At 44.6% G+C, this 20,787-nt stretch overlaps 2 protein-coding genes across 2 annotated transcripts; both read left to right on the forward strand.

Moving 5' to 3' along the window:
- Positions 1-4: 4 nt before the first annotated feature.
- On the forward strand, positions 5-6,786 carry LOC109479080 (sacsin-like; the record flags this gene model as incomplete). The annotated part of the gene is made up of 1 exon (XM_019780956.1): positions 5-6,786. A coding segment is annotated over one exon (6,003 nt), but the record flags the coding sequence as incomplete, so codon positions are not given.
- A 4,938-nt stretch (positions 6,787-11,724) lies between these two features.
- LOC109479081 (histone-lysine N-methyltransferase, H3 lysine-79 specific-like) lies at positions 11,725-13,374 on the forward strand. Its single transcript, XM_019780957.1, has 2 exons — positions 11,725-12,047; positions 12,144-13,374. Exons 1-2 carry the CDS (start codon positions 11,725-11,727, stop codon positions 13,372-13,374), a joined length of 1,554 nt encoding a protein of 517 aa, XP_019636516.1.
- The last annotated feature ends 7,413 nt before the right edge of the window (positions 13,375-20,787 follow it).

Genomic DNA, 20,787 nt, shown 5'->3' on the forward strand with positions numbered 1-20,787 from the left:
CGGCTTCAACGCGGTCTACCACCTGACAGACTGTCCGTCCTTCATGACAGGAGGAGACACGCTGTGTGTTTTCGACCCGCAGCTCCGATTTGTCCCAGGAGCGAGACTGGAGTGCCCGGGACGAATGTTTCGTGGCATCGACGCCTACCTGAGGCAACAATACAAGGATGTGTTCAACTGCTATCTCAATGACCAGCCTGCGTTTTCGTCTAAGGAGAATACCATGTTCAGATTTCCTTTGCGGACAGCAATGATGGCAAAAGCGTCCGACCTGAGTGACAAAGCAGTGACCGAAAAAGTAATAATGGACCTCCTTCACAAGTTCAAAAGTGAAAGCTTTAAAGTCCTTCTGTTTCTCAACAGCGTGGAAAAGATCAATATCTCCATCATAGAGAGGGACGGAACCTCGCGTGAGTTCTATCACGCCGAAGCACGCATTTCAAAGAAGGCAAAGCAAGACCGACGCAAGTTTGCGGACTACGTGGCTGAACGTGCTCACAGTGAAGATCCTCTTCACGTATTGCCAACTCAACATGTCACGTACAACTTGGACCTACGTGACAACAAGCAGCACCAGGAGACGTGGATAGTTCACCAGAGAATCGGGTTTGAAAACAAGGACATCCCAAACAGCATCAAAGAGGCCCACGCAGCAAAGGAGTTGGGTCTACTTCCAAGAGGGGGGGCAGCTATCTGCCACAACGACTGCAAACAGCCTTTTTCGTCAAAGGCTCCCAATCAATCAAGGAATTATCAGAAGTGTTACCATATGGGGCCCAAGCGCGCATTCTGCTTCCTGCCACTTCCCATAGAAACACAGCTCCCGGTCCATGTGAATGGCCATTTCGCCCTGGACCACGAGGCTCGGAGAAACCTGTGGAAAGACGAGAATGGTGGGATGAAGTCAGATTGGAACAAGACGCTGATCAAAGAAGTCATCGCCCCGGCGTACGCCGCGGTTCTCGATGCGAAACGAGCAGCAGACTTCGGATTAAAACAGAAACCTTTCACAGTATCAAAGGCACAAGGGGTCAAGAGATCGCTGGAGTCGTATCACGATCTCTTTCCATCCGTCGCAAAAACGACTGATGAGTGGAAAGACCTGTCACTAGCTTTCTATCAGCACATCGATCGCAAACATCTTCCCGTTTTGCCGGTGCTACGGTCTACACATCACGATTGCAAACCAGGAAGCCACCGCCACCACCAGATGACATTAGAATGGCTACCACCGACAGGATCTGGAAGAGATGAGGCATTTTTCAACACATTGAAGTACGATGATGCTGGGAGAACAGAGATGGCGAACACCATAAAACCCAGAAAGCCTAGAAGACAGGTACTGGTGGAGAGTCTTCTGGCCCTAGGGTTTAATCTGCTAGACCACTCTGCAACAAAAATCTATCAAGAGTTTAGAAAGTCTGAGGTAGAAGTAAAAAGCGTCCAGCCAGAGTCAGTAGCCAAGTTTCTTAAGACGCATGCATCTTACAATCCGCTGTGTCACATTGGAGCCTCACTCCCTGCATCACTTAGAGAAACTACTTTCAAAGAGCCAGAGAATCTTCAAGTGGTTCTCCACTATTGTTTGTCCATAAGGGAAAAACAAGAAGGAAACCAGGAGCACATGTCACATGGCCATCCTGTGTCAGATCCACAAAAGATAAAACAGGAGCATGCACTACATGACCTCCCTTTGCTTCTAACAGCAGATAATATTCTGAGGGTTTTTGACGTCTCATGCCCCGTGTTTGCTACTGAATATGCCGATCTTGTCCCCACACAACCAGAGCTTTTTGTACACACCTCTTGCGTCTCAGACTTACTGAGTAAAGACACTGACAAGTCAGTTCAGGGCTTTAACGCCAACGCTTTGTGCAGACTGATGCCACGTGTACTTGATGAGACTTTGTTCGGAAATGGAAGGGCCGTCAAATTGAATCAGTCTCCCATAACACCACCGCAAGATTGGGTTTATCGTCTTTGGGAATTCTTCGGTCACGAAGTACACAAGGGTGGAACAAGAGGAGAGGAAGTCTTTCAAGAGATTATGCGTTTGTTCGACAAATGGGCTGTGTTGCCGGCTTGCACACACTCACAGAAGGTGGGACAGCCCTTCATATCGTCTAACGTCGTTCCTCCGGTGCAACCAGGTGAGCGTTACCTAGTCCCGCTGTGCAAAGCACACACTGTCGTAACCTTCGACCAAATGTCGATATCTGCACAAAGGAACAAAGTGGCAGGAATTCTGCGCAAACTCCAATGCCTGGAGCTGGACACAAGTTGTTTTCACACAGCCACAGCCCTTTGCTACGCAACTTTGCAGGTTGCAAAACGTTTCATCTCAAGTCTCACAGACCATGTGGGGATTCTAAAAGTGTTGAACTTCATCCTAGTTGAACAGGAACTTCATGGACCCACTACAACTCGTTTGGATACCAACGAGGCTACTGAATTGTTAAAGTACTTTGAAGAAGAAGTAAGGAAGCTTAAAACTGAACCAGTGAATCTGCACATGTTGCGATCGTTGCCCCTGTACAAAACCATCCACAACAAGCTCATCAGTCTCATCACCACGCGCCAGTGTCACGTGTTGCCGGCGGGAATACCAACAGCCGAAATGGATGAGTGGATAAAACGGTCAGACGCGGTCTTTCTCGAAAAAATCTCCAAACTCGAGGGACTACACAAGGCACTGGGGTGCTCAGGGATTACGGATGCCGATGTGTACCAAAAGTACATTTTCCCCAACATCAACCACCTGAGTGATGAGGCAGTAAAGGTGCACCTTGAGTACCTAAGAAATATGTTAAATGGGATGAATATGGTAGAGGAGCATACACGTACCCGCGAGTCTTTGTTGGCAAGTCTACGACATCTACACATCATCCCATCACAAAGAGGCAGAAGGCCCGTGAGTGATTTCTATGACCACGACCATTCGGTGTTCCGTGAAATGGTCTCAGACGAGAACTTCCTCCCTGAAGACTATCGAAAGGAAATGTGGAAATGGAGACAGTTCTTCATCGACATCGGGCTTATTCACGAAGTAACAAAGCCCATGTTCCTCGAGTACGCAAGGCAAGTGGAACGTCTGGTTAAAGTAACCAGAAGCAAAGAGAGTCGATTGACAGAGAAATCAAACGTTCTGGTTAAGTATTTCTTCACAATGGAAAAGTTGTCGGAAGGACGTTTCATTGAAGAAGTGTCTGGTATCAGGTTCATTGCTCCTATAAAGGCACGAAGTGCTCTGATCGAGCTGCACAGTCAATATGGAGTCAAGGGCGACGTCTTGCCCTTTGTCTGCTTCAAGGACTCAGTGCCAGAGGACGAACAGGTGCTTTGCTGGACCAGGGCCAATCTTCTCCCCAACGATGTGGCCCAAGAGTCACGGTACTACTATCGAGGAGATTCTGAGGACTTGCGTCGTCGACTTGGCATCCAAGTACAGCCATCAATAGATACAGTTACTAGCCACGTCACACATCTTTGCCAACATCTGGCCCAACAAAAAGCCACGGAGACGGAAGAGGGAGCAAACTCATCCTCGGCCTGCCAAACTCTTTGGAAGGTGATGCTGAAAGTCTACGCATTCCTTTCAGAGAATGCCTCTGATGGCGGTTCCTTGAAGGAGAAGTTAGGAAAAGTGCCATGTATGGTAGTTGAAGAGGGCAGAAGACTCGTTCCACCGAACCAAATTGCGATCACACTCGAGCAAAGTCATGAGATTCGGCCATACCTGTATGGTATGCCAATAGAGCTTGGGCCATACAACAAGCTTTTTGTTTCATTAGGGGCTCCAGAGAAACCAACTCCAATGCAATACGCGAAAGTCCTCGAGGATCTGTATGCTTTGTCTAAAGGCGAACCTCTGGACCCGAATGAGAAGATCGCCACATACATGGCCGTTTCTGGATTGTTCCGTTCTTTGAAACCTGAGTCACTTATCCCTTTTGGGGGAGGACGTCAGTCGGAAACACAAGACACTGAGGATGCTTTTCAAAAGTCAAAATGCCTGTACCTCCCCAGTCAGAAGGAAACGCTGCAAAAGTCTACCGACCTTGTTTTCGACGATGCCCCACAGTTCACAGACAGAGTCAAGGATGGCTTTATCTACACCTTATTGATTCGCTTAAAGAATTGTCAATTGTCTGGTGATGAACACGAACTGATTAATAGACTGCCACCTCAGCTCAGGCCCAAGAATCTCAGCTCCCTCGTACAGGAACAACTTTGTGACGGAGATGAGCAGATGGCTTGTGTGCTGGGCACTAATTGCGTACTGGAGTCAAAATTGTCCTCATTGTTCTTGAGCGCCCACTTTCAACAAGCCATAGTTCGTCTAGCGAAACATGCCCTCGGCGAAAGATGTGACGACAAGAAGGTCCTGGACGCTGTAGAAAAGTTCGCGTCGTCCATTACAGTCTGCTGCAAACGACAGCTGATCACTCGCCTTGTGTACAAGGAATCACAGGAGCAAATCAAAGACAGCGACGGAACGTCCTACTGTTTCATTAAAGACAACACCCTCTACGTAGCACACACAGACGCAGCATCTGAAGAGTACGAGTCTTTTCTTTGTGAGCTAGCTGAGGTGATCAACGATGGTCTTGGGCGTTCACTGGTAAACCTCGGGCCCCTCTCGATGGTTTTGAGTGTCAAAGATCCATCTGATATTCCAAAGAAACTTGATAGGGCAAAGATAAAGCGTTACACTTCGGGTGAGCAAGATGACTCTCCTCTTCCAACTCTCGGGACTCCAATTCCGGAAATCTTTCACCACCTTCTGACGAGCAACCTGGCTCACTACTTCACTCCTGGTGACTATGTGGGGTTTGAGGTGTACGATCCAGACTTGGAGGATTCGGAGGAGGAGGGAGAAGAATACACCATGACATTTCTGTACGCACAAGTCATCAAAGAAGCACCTGCAGATATGGATCTCAAGTTCGGTCTCGGCAGGAAATATGTCATAAACGTCGGACACACAAAAACAGTGAGTGCAGCAGACCTTTACAAGTTTTGCCGCCCCAGCGTGTCAGGGCCGCTCGTTCCGTTCGAAGGGGAGGCAGACGAAGAAGCTACTTCAGCAGCTAAACCACCTCAGAGTCTTGAAGATGCAATGGAAGAAGTGAGCAACATCTTGGAGGAAGCATGGCAACTTCCAGAAAAGGAGAGAAAGAAGGTTGTGAGACGCCTTTACCTCCAATGGCACCCGGATAAGAACCCCGACAACGTCGAGTTGGCTACTGAGGTGTGCAAACACATCCAGGCCGAGATCAGCAGGCTTGAGAAGGGTCTTCCTAGGAGGACGGGAGGATCAGCTGGGTCTGGAGGAAGAGGGTCTGGGTCTGGAGGCGAGGGCTTTGGTTTCGGAGGAAGAGGGTCTAGGTCTGGAGGCTTTGATTTCGGAGGAAGTAGCTTCAGCAGCTCCTTTAACAGGTGGGACTCCTATGCCAGATCCCACCGCCGCCAGAGGGAGCAGTTCCGCAAACGCTACAAAGGCGGAAACTTTAGAGACTGGCGAACCCGCTCAGGCCAGTGGGTTCCCCCCAGGACCGATGGAGACGGCTTCCCTAACCCGCGGGAGGCGGGCCGCTGGCATCGCCAGGCTACAGCAGACCTACAGGCTGCCAGGAACATCCTAAGCGGTCCTGGTACCTCCTTTGAGTGGACGTGTCTGATGTGCCACCAGGCGGCAGAGAAAGCTTTGAAAGCTGTGCAACTGGGAAAGTTTGGAAAGTACGAGATGATTCACCAGATAGGAGGCATGGCGATGGCACTGGAGACCAGCTGCGGGGACGAACTGACCGGTGTCGGCGATGCCGCCATGGAGCTGTCGTCCCTCGGGTCGTCCCTCGGGTGTGATGACGTGTACCTGCGGGCCCGCTACCCCAACCTCCACCCGGCACCGAGAGTTCCTCACGACGCGTTCACCCGTCAGCACGCGGAAACCGCCGTCCGCCTGGCGCGGACTATACTGGACATGACACAGGACGTATGGAAATAACTAGAAACTAACTAATGACGTACAAAACACTGTTCATTTAGGTTTGAATGCAGCCCAAAAGTTCCAAATTATACAATTTTTAAGGAAGTTGAATTTCTGTTGGTATATATCTGACTCACATCTACAGAAAATTTCTGACTATCTGAGTTTAATAGCAAGACTCTAGTCTCTAGTCCAAAATATACGCTGTTTGTCTGAAAATGGCCACAAACAAACAAACAAACAAACACTTCCCAAATCCTGTATCAAAAATGAATAAAGGCTTGGGTTATTTGCCCTTCCTACATCCATGCCACGTTCTATGTCATTTGCCAAAAATGAAGAAACTGAATCCATTTATTAATTAACAAAATAGTTGAGCAAGGAGGAAAAACATGAGGAAGAACATTATATTTCTATTTCATCCATACCTATGGCATGGGGCGAGAGGGATTTGAAACCATCCCAGGATTCCTTGCAATACACATTCCAGAGATGGCTGACTGTAAGCAACAAGCATGTGTCATCTTGCATTTGACAGTGCAGTAACTAATTACAATTTTTATTTAGTAGATTTCATTTCTTGGATTGTCAAAAGGCTAAAGTAGTCTATGAGAGTGCCTGAATTTTGCAGCTAATCTGCATCATTTGAAATTGTATGATAAACACTGGTGGACCATTGATGAAAATATTCACTTAAAATATGGTATCCTAACTTCACCAAATTCGTGTTTCTGGAAACACTATTGATTTATGATGTGTAGTATCAGATCCTGAAAAAATAACAAAATGTACCAAAAAGCACCCATGGGAAAGTGAAGAAAATGCTATTTTTTTGACAATTATTATAAAGAATATCATTTTTTTTTATTTTCCCATGCGAGCTTTTTGATGCATTTTGTTTTTTTTTATGCACAAGCAGTATCATATCATAAATTCACATTATAAGTATACCATTGTACTTAACTATAAATCGGTATGCTTTCTAATGGTAAAAGTTATCATAGAAATATCAAGATATGCTCACAAAAAGTGGTTCATAAGGACAACTTATATTGCTATAGGTGGTGAGATATATTGTTCCCAGTTCTGTTTTGTTTAACAAACTAGACTAAGGCTTGCGCAGATCTTTAAGGCATCCAGTGCAGTTTTTAGGGCTTGGAAACCCAAATTTTCAAAGTCAATATTCTAGTCACTTATCTACATACTGAGTTGAAACTACACTATCCCATTGTATATTGACCCTCATGGAGCCAAAATTCCCAAAATTATGACGGAAACTGATTAGTGGAGGGGCCCTTGGCTGATTTTTAGGGTACCACCAATAAAATAAAGGACTCATCTTGTGTCTTGTTTCTCCAGTTTTAAGGACCCAAAGTACGAAATAATGATTGAAATGTGCTAATGTGAAGCAGTATGTGTCAATATAAACATTGCCTTATTCAGAATATTTCCAGTTTTTCTGCTCTGAAATCACATTGGATGCCTTTAACGAGATCAACATTTTTTTGAAAATATGTGCTTTCTAATGGTAAAAGTTATCAACGAAAACTCAAGATATGCTCGCAATGACAAATGGTTCATAAGGACAAGATATATTGAATGAATGAATGAATGAATGAATGAATGAATGAATGAATGAATGAATGAATGAATGAATGAATGAATGAATGAATGAATGAATGAATGAATGAATGAATGAATGAATGAATGAATGAATGAATGAATGAATGAAGACCTTTATTGTACAAACATACCCACTGGGTTAGGTACAAAGGTTAACTTGAATACACAAATATATACATGTACACAACAAGGTCAATCTAGTACTAGCACTACAGTCTGTTACATAATTTCGACTTCTCTTCGCTTCTCTGTGATGTTGAAAAGATAAGAACATACAAGTTTAAGGATCGAGGGTTTGTCTAAGTTCATTAAAAAGTGAATTTGTCTGTATTACTTAGGTGTGTAAAGTGGGGAAACATCGATGTTATTCGTCTATAAATTTCAATTCTCTCACTGTTACACAAACTACATTCTACTACAAAATGAAGTTCATCTTCTATTCTATCTAGATTACAGTATCGACAAATACGTTGTTCCAGGGGAGTGCGGTTATGTCGACTGGTCTCAATGTGTAGTTTATGGCAGCTGATCCGTAGTTTTGTGATATTGCTATGGGTGGTGAGATACATTGTTCCCAGTTCTGTTTTGTTTAACAAACTAGGCTAAGGCTTGATTTTTTTTTTGTAATGTAGTCGAACGTACTGCGCCTGCGCAGAACTCCGCATTTTCGCGTTTTTCGTTGGGTTTTTGGTCAACGTTGCATCAGAATTTTTCCTGTTGCAGAGGATATTCTGTTCGGAACAAAATTTGGAAACTACTGTCGGAATGCTAACCTTATATGAGCGAATACAACCTTATACGAGACATTTTGCCAAAATGCTATGTACAATAAATTTCGGGTTTCGCGCAGGTGCAGTACGTTCTGCCGACGTGCTTAGTCGAACTATTCTATGTGGGACTGACCAGGAAAGCTTTTGGGGGTCAAAATGTGAGCCAACTTATTTATGAAAGAGTTTATTCTAATACCCTTACTCATTTGTGGTCTGGAGGGTCAGATATGCTCCCTCGAAGGGAAAATTATATCAAGAGCATCTCAAAGGCTAAAAGCCACGTGTCCACAGCACTTGGGTCATAACGCTGATGAAGACTGAGCGATTCGAGTAATTGTCGTTTTTGAGTTGGAGAACAGTTTAATTTTCTATATGTATTTTACCAACTCAGATGAACTTTCTTGCTAGTAAAAGGAGAAACATATAAAATTTGTCGCCTTTGGTAGCACAAGCGCCCCCCTCCCCCCTTACAATCTTTCCTGGTCATCCCCGCTGACAATCCGTAGAAGATCTAATTTGAATGAAATACTTTGAAATTGTCAAAAAACTTTTGCTACAAACACTGTAAAATTCAACTTTACTTCGTAACGACCATAGAACTGGGGAAGGGAGGTATGATTAGATGGAAAACTGATATAACGTCAAATATGAGAATTAAGGCCACAGCAAGTAAATTTTATGGATGACATCCTCTGCAGACTCCAAAGCTAATGCGAGCGGGCGAAAAAATAAGACCGGCCGAAAAAACAAGGTTCCTACATTTTTTAAATTTTGACTCAATCATTGTACAAATGGTTTTGACTCAGTGGGAACATCACATGATATATACAAAACCAGCATCTCATATCACTGCATTAAAGTAAGAAACAGAACATTAAATCAGAGTCTTTTCTTGTCACCTCTCTTCATTAGTTATCTGCCATCCACCTTCCGGCATGGCAACAGACATCTAAGCCCATTTTCGGCATGGTGACCACTGTCAGAAGGCAACAAAATTTCTTTTTTCCCCAAGATCAGGCGAAAATTAATTCGCGCGCTGATGTCATCCATAAAAATTACTTGCTGTGGCCTAACTGCAAATTTGTAGAGCGTTTGGATGAAGCAATTGTTATCATGGCAGCACTACCCTACTCATCTGCACCTAATACCACATGTTTTTGGTGTTTAAATACTGCTTTGTTACGTTTTTGTAAAAGGTGGAATAAAATTTCTGTTTAAAATTGTACCTGTGATGTCATCTCTTAGATATCAACCCACGTTATTTTGAATACCGGACTTCGAATAACGGTGTGAAACGTTTTTATCTAGATCAAAGAGAAGACAAAACGACAGCCGCAACAATCCAAAATGTAAACCTTTATTCCTGAATTCGGACATTGAGATAACTAGTAATTTATCTACATATTCATATTAATATACACGTACAGATACATACACAAAGATATAGATAGATAGATAGATAGATAGATAGATAGATAGATAGATAGATAGATAGATAGATAGATAGATAGATAGATAGATTGATAGATTGATAGATTGATAGATACTATTATATTAGATAGATGGATGGATGGATGGGTGGATGGATGGATGGATGGATGGATGGATAGATGGTAGGTGGGTAGGTGTTGATGAGGCTTAGAAATGATAATATTTTGCCCTACCCTTGGCGGCTTTCCTCGGTACTGTAACAGAACTTCTGGTATCTAATAAATTGAAATATAATAAGCTATCTTGCTCTAAGAATGCAGGGGCATTTGTTTGCTAAAATTCAAAAGAGGATAACTCAAGGTTTGATTTTCGGTGTGTCGGTAGCTTAAGTGATGCTCAACATAACTATGTGAAAATAATGCTAATATGGATGCACTTTGCATAATTTATGAGGAAATTATATAAATCAGCTGCATTAAATAATATGACTATTCAAGCTTGTGACATGTAATGAGACTATTTTTGTGGAGAATACGATAAACTGATATATAGTTCATGCAAATGAGGATTCTATTTGCATAATAAGGTGGGATAATTTACAATTTGTTAGTCATAAAGATTAACATCATTTGGCGAAGGTATGAGATCGTGGAACTCTAGTACCGCTATAAGTCTCCCGATCCCATTTATTTTTCAAAGAGTTGGACAATTCATCTCCCACTGCCTCCCGAGAAGAAGTCAAAATCCCTAATAGCATGCCTAGAATAGAATAGAATAGAATAGAATAGAATAGAATAGAATAGAATAGAATAGAATAGAATAGGATAGAATAGAATAGTAGTTACCATATTTCCCTTACCTGTTTATATATTGCATATCCACTCTTGACGTATCCCACTCGCAAAATACACAACAGACTCGAAAGGTCCACTACAGTAACGCACGGTCCTCCCTTTAAGCCCGTTTTTTCACCTAATGTGTCTTCCAAACAGCAACCTACAAAATATCATGAAGATCCATCCATGACCTCAAGAGTTATGCCGCCTAAATCCACAGTCACCCCCACCATAGCCAAACCGAAAATATAACCCTGAGAGAGAATGGTTTATTATTCACAACAACCCTTGCAGCACAAGCACATTGCGGTTTCTTTCCAATAAAATCGTATGCTTATCAGCATTATGCGTTGCAAGTCAGAATTAACAAAGACATAAATCACTATAAAATCAAATAAAACACTACCATCACGACTTACAGTTTGTGATGGGATCCAATCGTTTGTACCAGTTTGGCCCAAGAATGTGAAGGCGAGGTCAGTCTAGAGTGGAGACCTAGAGAGGGAGGTCCTGGTGGTATCTGTCGTAGGATAGGAAGTTGATTAAACAGTTCAAGTTCGGACTCTGTGACTCGGCTCATCATCTGACACGTGGTGCAAGAAGTGGGACCGTAATCTACCGAAGTAACAACCAGTAAGTGGAGACCCCGTCCGGAAAACCTGACCTGACACTCGAAGATCCTGACACTGAACCATAATAGAGCTATACAAGGACAGACCCGGAAGGACAATCGGAACTTGTGCTGTGTGTTACCACGGGAAGAGAAGTCAGGGAAGAGTCAACCGTGAGTTGGACGGACTGTTTATATGGATTTTTGAAGTGGGTGTCATTCCAGAGAAGTTAAATTGTGTAAACAATGGGCCGGGAGTGTATGCAGTCTTAAGTGAAACCACATGTGCCCAACGTTATCTGTGTGCATCCATTGTGTGGGACTCCTCAGTCACATTCCAGACAGACCCCGGCAGGCCAGACGGGCCGATTCAAGTCAGTAAACTGGAGCACGGTAGTACCAAACAAGTCAGTAGCCGTTGCTGAAAGGAAAGAAATGGAGGGATATATCGAAGCAGGGGAAAATATGGGGCTAGAAGGAGAAGTACTGCATAAGTTTGTGCAGCAGGCCCTGGAGAGAGACGAGAGAGTTAAGGAGAGGGAAGCACAGAGAGTAGAGGCAGCGAAAAGAGAGAAAGAGCTGGAGCTCGAGAGCCAGAAGCTAGAAGCCGAAGCCAAAAGACAGGAGATTGAACTCGAGAAGATGAGAGTTCAAGCCGCAGAGAGAGACAAGGAGAGACAAGAGAAAGAAAGAGAACGGCAGGGAGAGATGGAGAAGATGAAGTGGGAAGCAGAGGAAAGAGAGAAAGAGAAAGAACGGGAACGACAGATGGAGATGGAGAAGATGAAGTGGGAAGCAGAAGAAAGAGAGAAAGAGAAAGAAAGGGAACGACAGATGTCGATGGAGAAGATGAAGTGGGAAGCAGAAGAAAGAGAGAAAGAAAGGCAGGAGAAGGAGGCGGAACGGCGACACCAGCTGGAGATGAGGCGGTACGGGCCAGAGAGAGGCGCACTAGAGGAAATGGAGCGTGCGCGGGCGAAAACTCCCAAGCTTCCACCGTTCGTCGACGGGAAGGACGAAGTAGATGCCTTCCTACAGAGGTTTGAAAGATTTGCCAGCTCCGACGGCTGGAGGGAGGAGGTCTGGGCCTCCAACCTAAGCGCGCTGTTAACTGGGAAGGCACTTGAAGTATATTCGAGGCTCAGTAACGAAGACGCCCAAGACTACGACAAAGTGAAGGTGGCATTGTTGAAACGTTACAATCTAACTGAGGATGGCTTCCGCAACAAGTTCCGACAGAACAAGCCGGACAAAGGAGAAAGTCCAGAGCAGTTCCTGGTACGCCTGACCAGTTACCTGGACCGGTGGGTGGAGTTATCCAAGACGACGAAGGATTACGAGTCGCTTCGTGATTTGTTTGTAAAAGAGCAGTTTATGGAAGCCTGCCCACCAGACCTGGCAATACACCTCAGGGAGCGAAATCCAGATAGTCTGGTGGAGCTGGCAGAGGTGGCTCAACATTACCTGACCGCCCACAAGAAGGAGCTTTCCAGCAGGGAGGAAGAAGAAAAGGGGAAAAAGACACCACAAAGCCGTGGTCGCTCACAACCTTGGACAGCGCGCGGGAATGGTACCTGCTATACATGTGGTGACCCTGGCCATTTCGCAAGGGACTGCCCTGTGACTAAAGAGGCACAACCATCCGGGGCTAGATCCTTCTTCACGGGCACGAGGACCCGGCAACAGACAACCTTCGTCATCAGGGGCCAGGTAGAGGGAAGGACAGTACCACTGTTGCTGGACACTGGGAGCGCCCAGACCTTAGTCCGAGAAGACCTCGTGGACGCAAGGAAGCTCACCGATGATCAAGATGGAATCACCTGCGTCCATGGGGACGAAAGAAAATACCCCACCGCGCAGATAGACATCCGGATTGGCCACCGAAGTTACCGGATCAAGGCTAAGGTTACCCCAAACCTGCCGCGCCCTGCCATTGTGGGACGAGATGTCCCGCATCTGGCTGAACTCGTACAACTGTGTGCGTCCGGGAAACTGACACAGGAATCGTTCGTGACTACGAGGGCCCAAACGCGTAAGACAGCCCAGGAAGATGCCGAACGACAGAGGACCATGACGCAGTCTGGGGTCCAACCTCGACAGTTACCAGAGCGGTGACCAGTTCAATGGACGATCCCATCGGGGATTGGCGCCACTTTTCAGACGACCTTTTCCACAACAATGGGAAGACTCGGAAGTCGAGGAACCAACGTCGGGTTGACAAGAAACGCGGTGCACCGGACACTGGACACGACAGTTGCCCGGGACAGGCCGCGGACCCTGTGGACGTAAGGAGTCTGAATGCCGCAGATATCCAGCGCTTACAACGTGATGACCCCACGTTGGGGAAGGTGCGTCGCCTTGCCCAGGGAGAAGTCAACCTGAACGCCAGTACCGGACGCTACGTCGAACAAGACGGGGTGCTGTATCGTATGTGGAAGCCGAGGTCGGGAGTTGATGAGGAGCGAAAGCAACTGGTCCTTCCGCAACAGTGCCGAGAGTTGGTACTACAGCTGGCGCACGACGCACCCCTGGCAGGGCATCTTGGCAAGACGAAGACTGCCGAACGGATCTTGGCTAACTTCTTCTGGCCCGGAATACACGCCGATGTGAAAGCCCACTGCCAAGCATGCGAAGCGTGTCAGAAGACCGCTAGAGGAAGCTACAGGGCCCCTCTCGTTCCCCTCCCAGTGATAGAGGTACCCTTCCAGAGGATTGCCATGGACATTGTAGGCCCCCTCGAGAGGTCCAAAATGGGGAATAAGTATATACTCGTCATATGTGACTACGCCACCAGATACCCCGAGGCGGTACCAATGCGAAGCGTGGATGCAAGGCGAGTGAGCGAAGAACTGGTTAAGCTCTTTGCGCGGGTTGGCATTCCGGACGAGATCCTTACGGACCAGGGGACCAATTTCATGTCGCAACTACTAAAGGAGTTGTACAGCTCGCTCAAGATCAAGGGAATCAGGACCAGCCCATATCACCCGCAGACAGATGGGTTGGTGGAGCGTTTTAATGGGACACTCAAGAGTATGCTGAAGAAGTTTGTGAGGGAGGATCCGAAGGAGTGGGACAAGTTGCTTCCCTACCTATTGTTCGCATACAGGGAGGTTCCCCAGGAGTCAACTGGCTTCTCACCGTTCGAGTTGCTGTATGGACGTCATGTCAGAGGCCCCCATCCAGGTTATCCGGGAGAGCTGGGAAGGAGCGGACCAGAGTAGCGAAAGTGTCATCTCACATGTGCTGAAGGTGAGGGAAAGGATGGCGGCGATGACGGAGGTGGTGAGGGACAACCTGCGGGCGGCACAAACAACCCAGAAGTTATGGTACGACAAGAGATCACGCGCCCGCGAGTTCCGCCCGGGAGACCAAGTCCTAGTACTTCTACCCTCGAGCAAGGTGAAGTTGGAAGCTGAGTGGCAGGGGCCTTATACAGTGGCCTGTCGCGTGGGCCGTCGATTACGAGTTGGAGACCCCGGAGAAACGGAAGAAGCTCATGATTCTACATGTTAATCTGCTGAAGAAATGGTACCAACCAGCCCCGGCGTGCTTGGCCACCTTTGATTCAGACACTGAAGAGGATTGGGAGGATGCTCAGGAGGTGTCACACCTCCTGGGCGGGAGCGAACCTGACTCCGCAAAGTGGAGAGACGCAGTCGTGGATAAAGACTTAAGTGATGAACAGCGTCAGCAGCTGGATGACCTGCTACGAGAGTTTGCCGACATCTTCCAAGATAACCCAGGGCGTACTACCCTGACGGAACACCACATCGACACTGGCAATTCTAAACCGGTACGACAAAGGGCATACAGGGTCGCCCAAGCCCACCGTGAGAAGATGCGGGAAGAACTACAAAAGATGGATGGGAATGGAGAAGAACACCCGGTGGTGTACACCAGTAGGAAGCTCCTACCCCGGGAGCAGAATTATTCCGTACCCGAGAAAGAATGCCTGGCGATCAAATACGCAGTGGAAAACCTGCGCTACTACCTACTGGGCCGGGAGTTCGAGGTGGTGACAGATCACCACCCCTTGAAGTGGCTTGATGAAATGAAAGACAAGAATCAACGCCTGACGCGATGGAGCTTGTGTCTGCAGCCCTACCGATTCACGGTGACACACCGGGCGGGCAAGGCCCATGGAAATGCAGATGCACTGTCCCGAGCTTGAGACACAAACCTAGGAGTTGTTACCAATGGTTCGAAGTTGGAACACTTTTTAGTCAAGTTATTCTGTTCCTGTGAACATTATTAAGAGTTAGCGGTGTCTAATTCGGAAAGGACTGACAACCATGGAGACTTTAGTGAAATATAGAGATATAGTTGAGATGCATGCCCAAGTAGTATCCGTTCTTTTTTTTTAGTTGTGTATAATGCATGTGGACCATCTGACCAGTAATACGACGATGTGGATTGTAATTAATGAGGACCTAGAGTTTAGAATGGTGATTGAAATGAGTGTTTCAATCAGAAGAAACGGGAGCAAATGTGATGGGATCCAATCGTTTGTACCAGTTTGGCCCAAGAATGTGAAGGCGAGGTCAGTCTAGAGTGGAGACCTAGAGAGGGAGGTCCTGGTGGTATCTGTCGTAGGATAGGAAGTTGATTAAACAGTTCAAGTTCGGACTCTGTGACTCGGCTCATCATCTGACACAGTTCTACTACTTTAACTGACATTCAGCAGACGGACACAATAGGGTAGTGTACTGTTTAACATGCGCTGTGTTCGGCACTTAAACTGTGCCAGTTTCGTGCTGTTCCTGAGTGTTCTATTATGTACATCCCCCCTTTGTGCTGGCAACCAATTACGGTATTTCTCACTACTTGTGAGAGAACGAGCAGACCTCAGGCACAGTTCATCACGTCTAATCTACTAAGTCCAGTAGTGTCCAGGGCCGTGTGATAGCAGTCATATTCCGACCCAAGTATTACTCTAAGTGATCGTTTCTGCACTCGTTCTATCTTCTGCGACTGTTCTCTGGTCAGTCCAGGGTGCCATATCACGCATGCGTACTCCAGCACAGGCCGCACAAACCCTCTTGGCAAAGGTTATTAAGACCTTAGATGTTTATTGTGTTTGGTACTTAGTATTCTATTTTGGGCAGGAAAACCCGCAAACTTATTTGGTCCCTTACGTAAATGGGCATTGGGATTGTCCAATAACAGACACAAAGGGTTTGACTGAATCGTCTTTATTTTCATCCACTGCACACAAACTAAATCTACAACAATGCCAGCTTGGATTGTAAACAATGCCATCAGAAGAAAACAATGCATCGTGATTTGAGCTCTGATATAATATTCGTTATATTTTGCGCATCGTCTATTTTATTAATGGTAACAAGTCACAACTCAATCTATTAGATACTTTAGCAGACCCACAAAAATGACTTGCATATTGGGTCAAGGTAGCCTCCTTCGCAGACTTGTTGGGTGGCGGCTTATTACTCCGTGAAGGAGGTCAGGACCTCCGGACGGAGTGTTGTAATCGGCTGATTTTTCATGTTCGCAGTCAAAACACTGGGTTCTCTTTGTGTAATCGGCACGCAATTTTATACGCCGTCTGCGGGCATGCCCGTGTTGATGCACGAATGTGTATTTTTGCCGTTGCTGCTTTCGCGGTCAATGTAATATCGCAGACGCACCCCTACAATTACGAGGCGAATTGGAATGGTCCAGAAAAACGCGTTGTTTGGAATAGCAGTGGGGTTCAAAAAAGTTCATGCAGATACGGGGTGGTTTTTATAAGTGGTTCCAGATGTTTTTGCCCATGGTTAAGAGATGCCAAGTTTTTTGGAAGATGTTCGCAGCCAAAACGCATTCTTCCGTACGTCGCATTTCTGTGTAATTTCGCATGTGGTGTTGCATTATGTCCGGGATGATGCACGTCTTTTTATTTTTACCGTAGCTGTTTTGATATTGGAGTAAATGCTTATTTTCGAAACATCCCCATTTCTTTGAAATGGTTTCGTCCGTTTATGCAACTGTTACTGCGCTAATGACGACCAGTCGCGCTGTCCTGATACACCGCGAATGTGCGAGTGTTCCCTGTAGACAGTCCCGGGAGTCATTTTTTTGCACATTCCAGGAGCCAAACCGAAATACGTTCATGAACCGAGTCCAAAAAACCGAAACGTGAAAATCGGATGATCGGACCTGATGTAAATTTCTCTTTCTATAGATTGTACACACAATACACACATCTTTAGATAATCTGGCCATGGCAAGGTTAAAAAAAAAGTACCCTGAATCATACTAGATTAGCGTAAATGCATGTTAATGCGTTACAAAACAGAAAAAAATTGTTCCCGGGTATTAATCTCTTGAATCACGGCGCTGAATATTGACGCAAAAATATTTCGGGCATCGCGCGCCCTTCCCGCGTCACGTGTAGGCATCTCGCATCTCTGATTGGTTGTTGCGTCTTAAGATGACTGAGCCGACGCGCGTTTTAAACAATTTTTTCTTTGTTCGATTTATCACACTTCACAGAGAATTGTCGCCAATGGCTACTTCTTTTTGTTGCAATATATAATACTTCACGGAGAATTGTTGCCTATGGCTTCTTGTTTCTTTTCTGTGAGCGCCGAGAGAGTTTGGCCGCGTAGAGACGGTTTCGCGCCCCAAACGGGATTTTGTTGAGTGGATATGCCTTGGTTTTCGGGAATGGTTGGCTTTTCACCGACGGGTTGATCGGCCACCGCTAGAAAGTTGGCTCGTCGAGCAACGGGACGTGAACATCTCCCTGCCCTGGCCGATGGCGTTTATTGTGGAAAGTTCGCACATCCATGCCAAACGTTGATAAGTGTTTTTTAAAAGTGTTTTTTTTATTAAAATAGCCCTTTTTGGTCGCCGAATGCAAGCAGACTTGTTTGGGGCGCGAAACCGTCTTTCCGCAGCAAAACTACTTCGTCGGCAAAAATCGTTCCTCCGCGGAATAACTGGCGTCGCCAGCCCCCAAGTCTGCGAAGGAGGCTAGTTTTTAATTGTGCTGTTAGGGTTTATTGATGCACTTAACTTGCACTGGTCCATGGACTCATACATGTAGATATGAGTCGAGTGTAGACATGTTCGTGGGTGGGTGTATGGGGATTTTTATTTGCTGCATTGACTGGACCTATGTGAAGGAAACGTAAACGATGGGCCGGGAATAATACTTCCTTAATTCTGAGTGTTACAACAGAGAGGTAAAATTTTGCTGGTGTAGATAATTTTTAATGTTACCTGCACCGTACCAGTGCAGTTATATTATGCATAAAAAGTGTTTCGAGCCTTGCCTTGTTATACAAGCAGCTTCTGTGGGTCCAATTTCTATTTAGGATGATTTTCTATATCACCTGTATTCCTTAAAATATAACAAGGAAACAAAAAAAAAAACAAGCAAAACATTTTATACACTGTCCCACCGGAGGGTAGGATACAAAAAGCTAAGCTATGGGATAAAATGATATAAGTAATAAAACAACACAACTATAATACTACATCACTTATCAATCTGAATAAGCTGTTCACCGATTGAGCTATGATAGTGCACTGAATGTCAGTTTTTGCCATGGGCTATATTTGGTCCCCCAGGCCACACCGATTTAATCAATTGGTTCTCTGATTCACCCGTTTCATTTTTGCTTTATTTAAAAAATCAGATCCTGAAAAAACTCTAAAAAGCTCATATTTTGGGCCAAACGGTTGAGGAAAGCTCCTTGTCTCCCTAGTTGTGACAGTTTTTCCATGTATCCATGCAGTGGTTTCAAATTGTTAGAAATTTCAAAATTTATTGTTTGAATTATACACAAGTCTGGTTTGAATTATACACCATGGGTCCTATCTTTAGCTATCAGAGGATGTCCAGGTTTGTTTTCAATACTTTTTCGCCCTGTCGCTTCAAATTCATTCTGAAAAATCCGAGACCCAACAAATCAAGTTGATATAGCTTAAATGGGTATTGTACCTAACAATAGTTAGGAGTTTGATTGGATTGGCTTTTATCCACTATATACAAACTGAAACTGAGTTTAATTGTTCATTCAGGGCTCAATATACTCACATGATACAATATACAGTTGTACCTAAAATTATGGTATCTAAAATACGTAGCATTGGTGCTGATTTCAAAACATGGTTATGATCTGGTTATGTTTTCGGTTGTCTGTTAATCTAAAAATAAGTAAAAACATTTGATTGAATTAAGTACATTTCTGTTCTTGATCTCCGTACGTAACAGCACTCGGAAAATCATTGATGTTTTGCATTTTATCAATCGCAAAATCGAAAAAAAAATTGTAAATTTTTCTTTGGGCTGAAACTTTGACCCATCTTAACTTAAGGTCCCTTGAGGAACAATTCGACTTGAAACGATTATGTCTCAGTCATGTTGTGAGCTGACCCTCTTCAAGGAGACCACCTGTCCAAGGCGCCCACTTTTTCCGGTCCACTATATGGACGCCTTGAACAGGCTTAACTGTATATTCTATCCGCCCCACAAGCAAGAAAAAATAACAGTTATTATACATATCATATTGAATGTTCTTAATGATACATACCAAAAAAAAAGAGTTCCATGACCTCATATCTTCGATCGTCTAATGGCTGAAACATCATTAAAGGTTTTTCATCGATTATGAAAATAATGTCCTCATTTGTCTAAATTGTCAAGACCTAGACACCTCGATCCTAAAATTCATTTATAGCTGAAGTCTTGAGTTATCATGCTAAACCACATACAAAGCAAACATACATTTACATAGAAGCATACATGTACAAACAAATGACACCAAAAACATAACCTTCTAGGCAAAGGTAATTCAATAAAAAATGCATTTTTAGTTACTGTTTGGTTTGGTTGTGTTGGATGTTTTCTTCAGGTCATTCTTTGTAGCCTGTGCAAATTTTGATTTTCTAGTCCGTATAATATTCCTTGTTTTGTAAGTAAGTTGTCCATACTGACATTTTTGTAGGGTTGCTATGTATACGAGATGGATTGTTCTTGTTATCCATTATCCAATTTCATGACAATAAAGCATTAGTTTAATTAGATAATATCAAATATATTTCTCCCAAATTGTATTTTTCTTTGTCCATTGTATCTTACCCTTGTTCTAGATTTGAAACAAGCCATGGGAAATCTTGTTTCATTAAAGAAATGTCAAGCTTTTTGTTGATAAACTCAAAAGCAAATCACTGAAACAATGAAGCAAATTTTTACATCTAAAGAAAATGCTTGGGCTTTGGCATTTACCAGGGAAGATCTAAGGGGGGGGGGGGTCATTGAATCATTTATGCAGATATAAAAAAGTTATTTAAGGTATCTTGAGTCAGAACATTTACCAATATCATTTCCTCTTGTTTCTTGCCTACTGAGATATTTAAAAGGAATCAATACCAGTCCCAAAAAAATAGCCAGGCAGGCATTTGTGAAATATCCTTAATTAACTTATATCTAACTGCCCATGTGAAGAAATTGAAACAAAATGCAATGACGGTAATAACTGTGTCAATCTTAGCAATTTCCACCTCAATAAGGACATCTCA

This window comes from Branchiostoma belcheri, unplaced genomic scaffold (genome assembly GCF_001625305.1).
Source record: "Branchiostoma belcheri isolate BF01 breed outbred unplaced genomic scaffold, Haploidv18h27 scaffold461, whole genome shotgun sequence".
NCBI lineage: Eukaryota > Metazoa > Chordata > Leptocardii > Amphioxiformes > Branchiostomatidae > Branchiostoma > Branchiostoma belcheri.

Coding starts and splice junctions, on each gene's coding strand:
- LOC109479081 (XM_019780957.1), top strand. CDS start 11,725: ATGGGGCTAGAAGGAGAAGTACTGCATAAGTTTGTGCAGCAGGCCCTG. Junction 12,048..12,143: donor ATGGAGATGGAGAAGATGAA/GTGGGAAGCAGA, acceptor AGAGAAAGAAAG/GCAGGAGAAGGAGGCGGAAC.